The sequence below is a fragment of the Tamandua tetradactyla genome, chromosome 2 (genome assembly GCF_023851605.1).
Source record: "Tamandua tetradactyla isolate mTamTet1 chromosome 2, mTamTet1.pri, whole genome shotgun sequence".
NCBI lineage: Eukaryota > Metazoa > Chordata > Mammalia > Pilosa > Myrmecophagidae > Tamandua > Tamandua tetradactyla.
This window is the reverse complement of record NC_135328.1, coordinates 175701605-175715232: the sequence shown is the minus strand read 5'-3', so window position 1 is coordinate 175715232 and position 13628 is coordinate 175701605. Positions and strand designations below refer to the sequence as shown.

The following is a 13628-nucleotide window of genomic DNA, read 5'->3' as shown; positions in this document are numbered from 1 at the left end:
CAGTCTAGATTATTCATTTTGGCTTTGTCATACCTTGTCTCATTCTGTTGGCGTGACTGTTTTGGAGTGTATCCATGATTTTCCTAGTCTTGACAGCTGGCAAAGGGCAAGGCTCATGTCTAACAAGCCTATACCCCACTTCTGTGGGCTTAGCACAAGGCAGGACAACGCAGAGAAAAAGTGAGCACAAAGTAATTGGTGATTTAAATAAACCAGTAAGAGGCTTAGAAGTTGAGTGAGGGGAGATTTGGTGTAGTAGGAGTAGGTTGCCAAATTGCTCAGGATCCAGCCTAATGGGTTTATTTCCCAGAAGCTGGGTAATAGAAGCTCCATTGTCTCTCTATTCCATTAGAAGTCATGCCTATGTTTCTTATAAATAGTATGCAGTGAGACTGGATGAAAGAAAAAGGTCCAGAGAAATGGACCACAAGAGGAGAATATCTCTGAAGTCTTTTAATCCAATTTTCCGAGGACTAATGCTTTTTCTAAAGACTAAAAGCTATCATACTAATTTCCCATAATAAAACTCTTCTTTGAGCTAACTTTCCAGAGTAGGCTTCAGTGATGGTCCCTCCTCTTTGGACATCTTAGAGCCATGTTTTATTGAAATCAGTCAGTTCCCAAAACCTCTTGCAGTTATCAGAGTTAAAAGAAGTGACAGAATTAGCTTTTGCCTAAAAAGCCTCCAATTCAGTTTTTATTGCATGGATAGAGAGCCTCTTCTTTCGTTGAAAATTATAGGACTCCCAGGGGTAAAGTAAATTAATTAGGCTGTCAGTTCACCAACATTCAGTTTTCTCAATAGTGTGTAATATAAATTATACCAATACTCATTTCTTGGGTGAAACAGCGCATACTTGAAGTAGCACTGACAATTCCATTACTTAAATATTTATTCCCTTGAAACCTGTAAGTGAATTTTTAATGTTTATTAAAATAAAATCCCAAACGATGCCCATGGAAACATAGGGAAAGACAGATACTCATCACCACTGGCATATCTTAATTTTGAAAGGGCAACAACGCAGGGAAAGACACACCAATTGATTCCTGGCTCCAGTGGTGGAAATAGTAGAAAGTAATCATGTTGGTGTACTCACTTTGCTACTTATCTTTATGTATCAAACTTTGATATAAGGCAACGGTAACTTAACTTCAGAGAAAAGCTTTATCTCTCTATCAGGAATGGGGATTTTTTCCGCTTATATTCAGAAATAAAATGTAAATTTTTAAAAGGTGGGGGAAAAAGAACGAACTATCAATACATGCAACAACTTGAATGGATCTCAAGGGCATTACACTGAGTTAAAGAAGTTATATATTTTATGATTCCACTTAAGTAACATTCTCGAAATGACATTATAGTGATGAAAACAGATTATTGGTTATCAGGGGGGTTAGGAGCGAAGGGTGTGATTTTAAAAGGGAGTATTATAGGAGTTTCTTTATCATGATCAAATAGTTCTGTATCCCAATTGTGGTGGTGGTTATGTGAAGCTGTAAATGATAAAATTTGATAGAGCCATGCACCAAAAAAGTTAAATAAAAATGAGTGCATGTAAAAACTAGTGTTGTAATTTAGTACCAATGTCAATTTCTTGGGTCTCATAATTTACTGCAGTATGTAAACTGTTATTACTGGGGGATATTGGGTAAAGAGAATAAATATACTTGAACTCTGTACTATTTTTGAAACTTCTCGTTAGTTTAAGTTTTTTTTTTAAAGCAGGGAAGGATACGCTATAGGAGAACACAAAGGAAAATATTTAATCTACACATTTTTTATTAAGCTCTATTAAAACATTAAAAAAAACTTACAAAGTTTATAAAATACACTCATTCATACCCAATTTTCCTATTCTGTCCTAGCTAGTGCTATATCCTGAAGATGTTACATTAGCATCAATCCACAAGATTGCAAAAGTTTTACTTCCAGAGTTTAACAAAATATGGCTTAATTAAGAGAAAATACATTCCTTGTATAAAAGATCAAAGGTTTTTTTAATATAAATTTCTCCTTAAACTCAATAAGAATTTAGCTCTGAATTGAACGCTAAACATTGATTTTGCTAATTTAGTCAGGGTCATGGTACCTTTATGTTCTTTTAGGTGACACAGGATAGGTGCAGAGGAGCAAAGTGCTTGGGAAACAGACTTACTTTTCAAAATGTACTAAAAGTCTAGTTCACAATCAAATTTGTCTATTTACCCAAATTTGTTGAAAGGCTCTATCTGAGCAAGGCTCTGCATGACCAGCCCTTCAATAGTCAGCCATCTGATAGACTACCAGGTCATTTGTTCAACTTTTTGCAATCAGCTGCTACCAAGAAGCAAACTGACCCTACAATGATTAGGGATTCCAAAACTATCAAAAGGCTCTGGCCTCCGTAAGCATCTTCAGGAGGCACCCTATCCGTCGTGAGGTCAGAGTGTTAAAGTTTTAAAATAATTTTGGCAACTGTCTGAGACGCTTCACATCTAAGAAAGTGCCTACTGAATTCATGCTATTCATCTGCTTTAAAGTTTCAGAAGGTTGCAAATTTTCAGGGAAAACTGGAATGCCCCTTTCATTTTCTTTCTCAGGATGCTGGGTAAACTCTGCTTTTCCAGTTCGGAGGTTCACTGCAGGACTTGGTTTAGGATTTTTTAATAGGAAACCTGGGTTTTCATTGGACTGCTGAGTTGCTTTAGGTTGAACAACTTCGTTTGTAATATTTCTCAATACTGGCATATCTGTGTGGTTACCCACAGACTCACAGTTAAAACAATTAATTTTCTCACAGGCATTCCTAGCAGGTTCTTTCTGACAACTAAGTTGTTCAGGTTCAGGTATGGATGTAAAGTTTTCATTCAATAAATGTTCACTCTTGCTAACTGTATTTAGAGGCTCTTCTTCATCTTCACTGTTGTCACTGCTTTGTATGAGTCCATATCTCTTCATATATTTTTTGGTTGCAAATGACATGTTATTTGGCGAAATTAAACTAAGTCCCACTGTGCTTTTGTCTGTATTAATATGTAAAAGGCTAAAAGATGAGTCACAGTTATTTTGTTTTGATCGAGTGCGAGACAGTTGGGACAGCTGATTTTCATTTAAATATTTCAGAGCTATAGCATTTGCCTCCATGCTCAGATCCACACCACTGGGGCTTAAGCCACTCATGCCAACATTAGCAAATGACATGTAGTTTAATCCAGAGATCACTGCTTCAGGGCTGATGCATGCCAAGACACTGAAAGACACAAAACAGTATACCATCATTTACCTTATTTTGAGTGCTAAATAGTGTTACTAAATATGTGTTCTGTTCTATAAAAGTAACAAAGGGTCTTCAATTTTAAGCTTCATGGTGCTTTTTATCTAAGTGCTCAACCATCTAAGTCTTGATGATCCAGATATACCTTCAAGGAATAAATACAATACAGACTAGATGTAGAACACAAATTAACTTTCTTAAATCTATACATGAGTCATGGCTTTAAGACAAACACTAGGCCCCAAATGTAAGAGCCATTCAATACTGTTGTGAGCCATTTAATTTACAACTACAAACCTAAAATATTTCAAGAGATCAGCTAATATTCAATGTACACCAAAACATAAAAATAAAAAAAACAGAAAACACTTTTGATGATATAATGGTACAGGCTTTGGTGAGTAGCTCAAAAAATTAAATTGTCTAAGAGATTTCAGGTTTTGATTTGTAATGTCTAAAAACATAAACCAGTCTCTGGATATGGGCTATCCTGTATACACACTAATCTTTCTATAATTAGATATAATCTTCAACTCACTTTGGTTAGCATTAACTCAATTGACTTGCCCTTTCCTACTTTCCTATATGTCACATATAGAGTAATAGCTGCTAATTCTTATTGAGATCTTATGTGTCAGGCACTCTGCTAAATGCTATACATGTATCATCTCATTTAACCTTCACAGAAACTCTTCCCAGTGAAGTCTTCATTCATATTTCAACCTTATTCTTTACTCCAACACTTCACATTTCCCAATCCCTTATGTTTTTTGTATTCTCCTTAACAATTATCACTATCTACCCTAATATATATTTAACTCACCTTTTTTATTCATTGTCTGGCTCTCACATGAAAGCCTATGAGGCCAGGGATTTTCCTTTGTCACCCCACCACCACCCACAGTATCCTCAGTGCCTGAAACTGCCTGGCACAGTGTAGGCACGCAGTAAATATTTACTGAATGAATAAAAGAAACAGGTACTATTATTATCTTTATTTTATAGCTGAGAAAACTGAGGAATAGAGATTTTAAGTAACTTCCCCAAAGTTGAATAGCTGAAAACGGGCAAGTTGAGATTCAAATACAGGTTGCTTAATCCTCCAGAGTTCTGCAACTGCTATTTCACTATACTGTAATTCAGCAACTTTTATTTGGCTAGCTGAGATTTTTGGTTACTTAAGAAATTAGAGTCTTTTGATCACTATTTGTTGTGGTAAGCATTATATTATAGTCAAAACAGAATATGCTATGACTTTCCCTATCATTCTTTGAAAAAAAATCCAGCTGTTTTATATATGCCAGCCACTGCCTGCATCCCTACCCACAAAACTCAAATAACTATCAGGTATTTTCATTCTCATAAGCACCTGAGATTTTTGAAGAAGCATTTACAGCCATTAATATTTGCTGAAACCACTGATGCCATCTCCAAACAATGGAACAGTGTACTCAATAATGCTGGGCTTTGTAACTACTTTGAAATTTTCCTTTAATCTTCCGGGTACTTAATGTTTTGATGGCTGTGTTTTTTTTTTTGTTGTTGTTGTTTTTAATATTTTTATTGACAAATCTTCACACATACATTCCATACATGGTGTACAATCAATGGATGCCTGTTTTAATAAGATGGAAGAGATACTACCAATTTATCAGGACATTATCCTTTTATAATATATTCATAGTGACGATAGTCTCTTCTGAATATATAGCCTTTTTCTACTTTCTACCATTTGCCTATTTCTTCAAAATCATGAGCACATCAAACCAGAATATTGTTACATATTAAAATGCATAGTATGTCTATAAATAATGTGAATAGTGAAACTGATCAAAACTTCATTCAAAATTTTAAATATTTAGAAAAAATACATTTAATTTTAATTACTTTTTCTTTTATATTATGGTTAAAGGATCTATTTAAGTCCATGAAGTTGTCAAAATCAGTTTAGAAGATTTTTCAAGTTTCAATGTCTAAAATAACAATTTTCAACTTGAGAGGAAACCATTACTTTGAAACTCAGAGCCAAAGCATATAAACCCAAGGCAATTAATAAGTTGAAAAGCAAAAGAGGTCCATTCCACTAATCAAGTTCTAAAAGTATTCAGCACAAATACACTATGTCAGAATATATACTGTGTTAGATCTCATTGATGTATAGTCACAGTAGGATGATATAAGTTCATGAATTAAGTTTGAGTGAGAGAGTCTCATGCCAACAATGAAGGAAAGTTAAAAAATTGTTCCAACTTACTTAAAAGGTGAAAATCAATCTTGAATCACTGTCCACCTTGAACCTAGATTAGTTATCTCCTACTTAACCTGCACAGGGTTTTTCAACTAGTAAGTAATGAGGCACAGGGAGCAAGGCAAAGAAGCAGCTGGAGAGACTGCTTAAGGGCATGCTTTGAATTCAAAAGGTCACTCTTAGGGAACCTGCCTGTAGAGGGTCCTGCCAGATCTCAATTCCACAATCTCTATCTCCTCTACCATGGAGACCCTCTTTCCCTGTCTCCGCATCATTTTTTTTATGCTGTGCATTCATCACAAATGACTTTTTAATGAAAAATAACATATATACAAAAAAAGCAATATATTTCAAAACACATCACAACAATTAGTTGTAGAACAGATTCCAGAGTTTGGTATGGGTTACAGTTTCATAAGCTTAGGTTTTTACTACAAGCTGCTCCAAGACACTGGAGACTAAAAGAAGTATCAATATAATGATTTGGTAATCCTACTTATTTGTTAAATCCTGTCTTCTCTATATAATTCTACCATCTCCTTTGATCTTTCTCCCACTCTTTAGGGGTATTTGGGCTATGCCCATTCTAACTTTTTGATGTTGAAAGGGGCTGTCTGTTGATAATATGGGATAGGGGATGAGACTAATAGATGTTTTGGAGAGGCTGGCCCCTCTGGGTTTCAGAACTTATCTGGCCTAGGAACCCATCTGGAGGTTGCAGACTTCTGGAAAGTATCCTAGTGCATAGAACCTTTGTAGAATCTTATACAAACCCCTATGTGTTCCAGGGGTGAAAGTCTCCCCAGTGGCATGGATGATGACTCCTAGGGATGAGCCTGGCCCTGGCACTGTGGGATCAACAATGCCATCCTAACAAAAGGGGGAAAAGAAGTGTAACAAATAAGGTATCAGTGGTTAAGAGAGCTCAAATAGAATTGAGAGGGTACTTTGGAGGTCACTCTTATGCAAGCCTCAGTTAGACATTCCTACCTATCATAACTTGCCAAAACCCAACCAAAACCATTCCTGTCAATCCTAAAGAACACCTAGGGCAATACATAAGATTCTACAAAGGCTCCATGCACTAGGGTAACTCTCCAAAAACCTACAATCTCCAGATGGGTCCCTGGACCAAATAAGTCCTGAAATGCAGAGGGGCCAGCCTCTCCAGAACATCAACTAGTTCCATCCCCCTGTCCCATATTATCGACAGCCCCTTTCAACATGAAAAAGTGAGAATGGGTGTATTCCAAATACCCTTAAAGAGTGGGAGAAAGATCAAGGGTGGTGGTGGAGTTATACAGAGAAGGTAGGGTTCAAAAATGAGTATGATTGCTAAATTATACAAATATTTCTTTTAGCTCCAGTGTCTTAGAGCAACTAGAAGTAAAAACCTAAAATTGCAGAAGTGTAACCCATACCAAACTCTGAAATCTGTTGTACAACTAATTGTTGCAATATGCTTTGAAATTTACTGCTTTTTTGCATATATGTTACTTTTCATAAAAAAGAAAAAAGTTAATTGTGTTGATAAATGCACAGCTATATAATGGTATTGTCAACCACTGATTGTACACTTTGGATGATTACATGGTATATGAATATAAAATATATATCAATAATAAAAAAAAAGAGAGAGAGAGAAAAAAAAGCCCTATATGTTCTTTAGGATTTCTGCCTTCCCATCTTTGAACCCTCTTGGTGGAGTATGTGTTCCTAGAATTCAGAGTTGGAACGTGAAATGAATTTTCATAATGGTACCGTGATAGATGGTTTTAGAATTAGAGGAATATTTTGGATTCTAAGGGCTTTCCTGGATTTCTAACACTCTTTCTATATGAAAATTTGTCAAATTCTAAACAACTGCCTAAAGTACTTTTGGTACACAAGTTATATTGCACTCATATATGTTAAAAGATAACAATATAAGGCCATAAATTCTGACCATAAGTGCTTTAGAGGTACGAAAAAATGAAGAGTTCTTTGTAAGCTCAGTGATGACAGAGTAGAGGGGAATTACTTCATTCAGCAAATGACTCACTGAAGGCCTATGGGGTGTGGTAGAGGCACTGAAGATTCAGGGAGATATCAAACTCACTATCTTGCTAGAAAAGGTTCCATAAACACAAACCATAATCTATTAAGAGTAGGGTGTTCTGAAAGAACAAAACATCAACACTCTCTATTTTGTGTTGACAAAACAGGTGACATATGAATTCAACTTTGAAGGATAAGTAAGAGTCTGGCAAGGAAAAAGGTGAAAATGAGCATTTCGGATATTCCAGATAAAGATAACTGCAAGTAACCTTGGAAATCCCAATACGTGGTGGGTAAACTAGAATCTGGTAGGAAGTTGAAGATTATAGTAAAATATTAAGTTTAAGACAAACTGTGAAACAATCTTAATTAATAAACACTTCAGATAGGCTAGTAGAACATTCCAGATATAAGACTAAGATTACTGACAAACAGAAAATTAGACTTCTTTTGTATGTAGGATAAATAGTTTCAGTTCAGTTTGATTTTTAACCAAAATATGAAATATAAGTTAAAAATAATTTAAGATATTTTTGGTCTAAATTAGAATGGATCTTTAACAATACAATTTTAATATAGGGTAATTATAAATCAGTGTGAAAATACCATTAACAGTAGCTGCTTCTCTTATGTGTTTCCACAGCACACTATATATCCTCTCCATAACAGCTAACACAAAATATTCTAATTGACTATGTTAGCATATTCCCCATTCAATTGTAAGCTCTAGGGGGGACAAAGATGTCTGTACCTGGTCATATGGTTTGTATGGCTCATAGAAGACGCTCAGCACATATTTATTGAAGAGAAATGAGTGAAAATATATAGCTGATTGGAATGTAAAACCTTAACTCTTTCAGAAAATAATTTAGCCACAGTCTTAACATTTTAATACCACTTTGACTCAGTCTTTCCATTTCCAAGAATTTATTCTAAGGAAATAACACTAAAATTGAAAAATGCATGCTTATTCCCAAAGTAAAGCCAAAAAAAAAAAAATCTCTGTATGTATAAGATGGGTAACATGTGAAGCAACAAAATATACACTACCACCAAATCCCACCAAAAAATTATGCAGAAAGCAGAAGAACAAAACAGTATGGATTTTAAAGTTAAAAAAGAATAGGTATAAATCACAGCTCTGAGGCCTTGAGCAAACTGGTACTAATTTCCCTGAGTCTCAGTTTCCTCATCTACAAAACAGAAGTCATAATATTATCTGTATATAACACAGATTTTATAAAAAGTATATGAAATAATGTGATATAAAACTTTAGGATAGTTCCTGACATATGAGTATTCTATAAATGGATGCTGCTAAAATTATTTTAGAAGACAGACTGGAAGAAAATGCAACAGCAAAATCTTCATCGTTGACTTTGGTAGGAATATGCTTTTTTTTTTGGGTTCACTTTTCTAAATTTTCCAGTTTCTCAAATAAGCTTTTATTATTTTATCAAGAAAAACAAAACAAGCACCAAATTCTGTTTCAAAACCTCTATATTTTATATGTTTATCATATTATAAAACCTTATATAAAACTTTTCATATGAAAATGCAGCTATATACACATTAAAATTGCAACTACATTTCTAAAACAGTTGATTTTCTTTGGGTGTAATATGTGATGTTTTCTTAATTTTCTAAAATTTAAACCCTGAGCATGTATTATTTTTGTGGTATAAATTTGTAATAGAGATGTTATTATAAGATCAGAACAATCCTGATTAAAACAACTAGACTGTCAAAGACTGATCAAAAGCGAATTAAAAAAGAAGGTGAATTAAGTTCATCATCTATTGCAAATTTATTAACCTCAATGTTTCACACTGACATTAAAACAGGAAGGCTACTGTGAAGAAACATCAACTGAAGACAGCTATACTAAAATATAAGAGCTCCACATATACAGCAGGGTGATTTGTGCATTCCAACAGAAATGTTATAATGTTATAATCTCTAGCTCACAATATTGATATAAAACTTTAAAAACTGCTAGCCTCATTCTCCTACACTGTTGATAGAAATATAAACTGGTACAACTATTTCAGTCGGCAATGGCAACATCTAGTCAAACTTTAAATGCACATACTCTTAATCTAACCCACTTCTGGGAATTTAACTTGTACAATACCCCTCCCTTACAGAATATTTACTAGCACTGTTTGAAATAACAAGAGAGTCAACCTAAAAGTCCATTAATAGAGACCTGGGTGTATTATGTGCACGATAGAATACTATACAGCTGCTTAAATGCATGGGAAAGAACTGTATATACTGATAAGGAAAGGTATCCAAGATAGAATGTTGAGTAAAAAAAAAAAACAAATCACAAAACTCCTCACACATAACATATATGTGAATATGCATAGAACATTTCTAGATGAATACAAAATAAACTTTGTCAAGAAAAGAAACCTTTGAGAAGTCTGAGTAATTTTTAAAGTGTGGGCTTTTACGCCTTACATTCTTCTGTATTGTTCTTTTTTGGTTTGATTTTTAACCATGAAACTGTATTACTTTTGCAATTAGATAATAACAAACAATAATTAACAGAAAACATGTTAGCATTAATAATACAATTTTCAGATTTTATCCTCTTTTTAACAAGTATATGCTGAAGTCATCCTTTGATGAGGCAAGACCAGAAGAGAAAAACATGGCCAGTTTGAAGTGACTGGCAAAAATAAATATTCTCTTCAAAATTCATTCCTAGAAAAAGGAATGTTTTTGTCATTTCTCTTTCTCCAAAACTCCCAAAGCAGTTTGTTGGCATCTCTACCTAGGAGATATCCTACAACAGCTCTCAAATTATTTATGTACGGATCACTCTCTCCTACCAAAAGAAGAGTGTACAGGTATATGTCTATTTATACATATAGCAAGACAGTAATAAATGTTGAGTCAATGAATCGAGGGACATACAAACTTTTTTCATGAGACTGCTGCAATACATGTAAAATCCATTCACTTTTTAAAATAGATTTTTAAAGTTACCTTGTATGATCCACTTTATGTGCATTTTTCTTTACTTTAGTGGGAGAATCCATTTTTACTCCAAGGTTTCTTAGTTGCTTAAGGGTTGCAGTAAGAACACAATCTTTGTCCACCATCCCTGAATCAGGTTTTTTTTTTCTTTGTATGGTAAACATTTTGGGTCCTGGTGCATTCGTGGTTGATAATTACTGCTTTGTTAGATGGCTGTTTGGTTTTGTTGGGAGAGTTATTTAATAGGTGGTTCACTTGACCCTGATGAAAATAAAAAGGACACATTTGAAAAATGATTATTAACAATCTTAGGGAACAAAGATTGTTATACTCCATATAAACAATATCAGAGGAATAGCCAGGGAAAAACAAAGCAATATCACCTTGCCAAATTCTACAAAGTATGAAGTACAATTTTAAGTATCATGGGGTTTTTGTAAAAGAAGCCCATTCTAATGAAATTTTTCAACAGACCCTAAAGGAAACTTAGAATATTTGTTCAGAATTCATTTGTTTTTAAACCAACAGATTTAAAAGCATTTGAATAATATCTTAAGTGTCTTCTGTGATTTACACTAAATTATTTCTATACACAACTTTAAAGCATACTTTCATTTGAAAAATGTGTAATATGTTTCAGATTATAAATTATTTTCGTGCCTGCCCATGCAAAAAGAAAAAAAAAAGGATAAATTACTTTCATAATTGGGCTCCTTTCTTTTGCTGCCACTCTAAAAACAAAAGTAGGCTATGAAATTATCTCTGCGTTTCTGACATTAATGCATATTTCATTTCCTGAGCAATAATAATATTAACAATAATAATATTATTGTTAATATTACAATTTTAATTGTAATTAAAAAAGACGTAATATTACGTCTTTGTAGACGTAGATTATGTCCTATTTCTCTATGTCCTGCATAGCACAAATCTAGGATGTAGTAGATAAATAACAAATGTGTGTTCAATGATAAATAATAGGTCCTTATGAAGCATGTTTAATTAGCCTTTATTTAGAAATGGAGAAATCAAATGCTACAAAATCTGTGATTTGGATGGATGTCACAGCCAGGGCCATTCAACTTTTAAGTCCCAGTTCACATTCTAACTTTTCCAAGAAGACTATTTCCCTCAACAAGAATTAACACGTTCTACTATGGGCTCCTTTTGCTTTATAGCACTTCTCAGACTGCCTTAAAATTGTTTATTGGCGTTTATGTGCTACTACTTCCCCAAGGTTCTTGAGGAGAGACTATCATATTCATCTTTATATTATCTACTTTACTTAGTCCATTTTCTTAGACTAAGCTAAGTATTCAAAAAATATTTGTTTACCTACAGTGAAATCAGTGAATATTTTCATAAATATCCAAATACTTTTCAATTTTCAAACTTACTACAAATCAAACTCTTGTTTTTGTCTGGCATTAAATTTAGTTTGAATTTAGCACAATATCAAGACATATTTATAAAATGTAGCTGTTTTCTTCTGGCTAAGTACTCCATAACTGACATGCTTGCTGCAAATTACTGAATTTAGTTTATCACACTTTAAGAAATTTTAAAAGAAATAAAGTTATATTGTTAACTACACAAAAATAATTTTATCTCAAGGTCCCAATCAGTTTAAATCTAGGAAAGCCTCAACTGGTATCCTCTATGCTAAATAATCATCTAATAAAAGATGAAATGCTCTATATTTTCTTACCAATAAATCCTGACAAATTTTCTGATTGTCTGACAGTTGATGAGGCAAGGGTTGCATTGCGTGCTCAAGTTTTGGGTCCTCTGATGTCATAGAGTTGTTACTGGCACCCTCTTTTGGTCCAGTCTGTGAGCACATGCTTACACTCTCTGCCAACAGGGAATTCGGAAAGAATACAGGCACATCAGGTTCTTTTCTCACAACAGGAAAAGAGCTGCTTGAAAGGATATAAAACGTAACTTTAGTTATCAAGGTACTTTTAACACACATTTGAAAGAAAGGAGATTAAGATGCAAGTAGCATTCTGGTTTGTGTTTTCCGTTCTGGGTGCTATATAAGAATCCCTGCTTGAAAGGCTGCATATTAACTGCTAAATATATTTATAATTTATAAATCTATATTTATAATATACTAGACAGCTTTCTTTGAAGACTAGAAATAGAAAACATCTCCCTAACTGCTGATTTCTCCCAAATTTGATGCCATGTTTGAGTAATTTTTTAGAGTAGCCAAAATTTTAAATTATTTGTTCACCTAAAATTTTAAACTATAGTCAAGGTGTCTGTCAAATGAAAATTCATAAAATGCCATTTTATAATCACAGTACATACTTGGTGGTATTTGTTTTCTTCTTTATACATTTATGAATTTCCTAAATTTTATACAGTGAGTATTTATTACTTTCAAAATTTGAAAATATATTATTAATTAGGGAAATCAGTATTAAAAAGGTTTTGATAAAATAGTAATCTGTGGCTACTGTAGAAAACAGAGGAAAGTATTAATAAAAGTAGCTATAGAATGCTTATTATGGGCCTGGCACTGTTCTAAGTGACTCATCTCATTTAACATTTACCAAGAAACCTATAAGTTACTAGATACTATGTATTATCGCCATTTGACAGATGAGGAAAGTGAAGCACAGAGAGAGGTTTAGGTAACTGTTCAAAACTACACTAAGTATGGAAAAAATAAAAGCCAAAGGTAACTGAACACACAGAGGTAACCACTGTTAACATTTCAGAGTACTTCCATCTATACTTTTTCTATAGATAAAAATGAATTTTCTCTGCAAGAATGTACCATACTTTATAGTTTTGGAAATTGCCTTTTAAAACCAAATATTACATCATGAGCATCTTCCCATTTCATTAAATATTCTTAAAATCAAATTTTAATGGTTACATAATATTTCATTCTATAGATATAGCTTGATTTTTCTAGCTATATCTTTTGCAAAAGGTATCTTTTGCATAAAATTCAGGTTATTTCCAATTTTTTCCACATTGTTGAATTTAACTTGATCTGATGTGTGAAGTATATGATAAGCACAAATGAATCTTTGTAAAACATCACTCAAGATATTATTCTTATAAAAGATCAATAAATTGAT

General features: G+C 33.4%; 1 protein-coding gene across 1 annotated transcript in view; it reads right to left on the bottom strand.

Annotated features, from left to right (window-relative positions):
* Window positions 1-1765: 1765 nt before the first annotated feature.
* STIL (STIL centriolar assembly protein) overlaps window positions 1766-13628 on the bottom strand; it is a 94191-nt gene continuing 82328 nt past the window's right edge. Inside the window, 4 exon segments of the mRNA XM_077149749.1 lie at window positions 1766-3233; window positions 10540-10676; window positions 10678-10791; window positions 12239-12452. Of these exon segments, the coding sequence (XP_077005864.1) occupies window positions 2441-3233; window positions 10540-10676; window positions 10678-10791; window positions 12239-12452 (1258 nt within the window). The 3' untranslated portion in view covers window positions 1766-2440.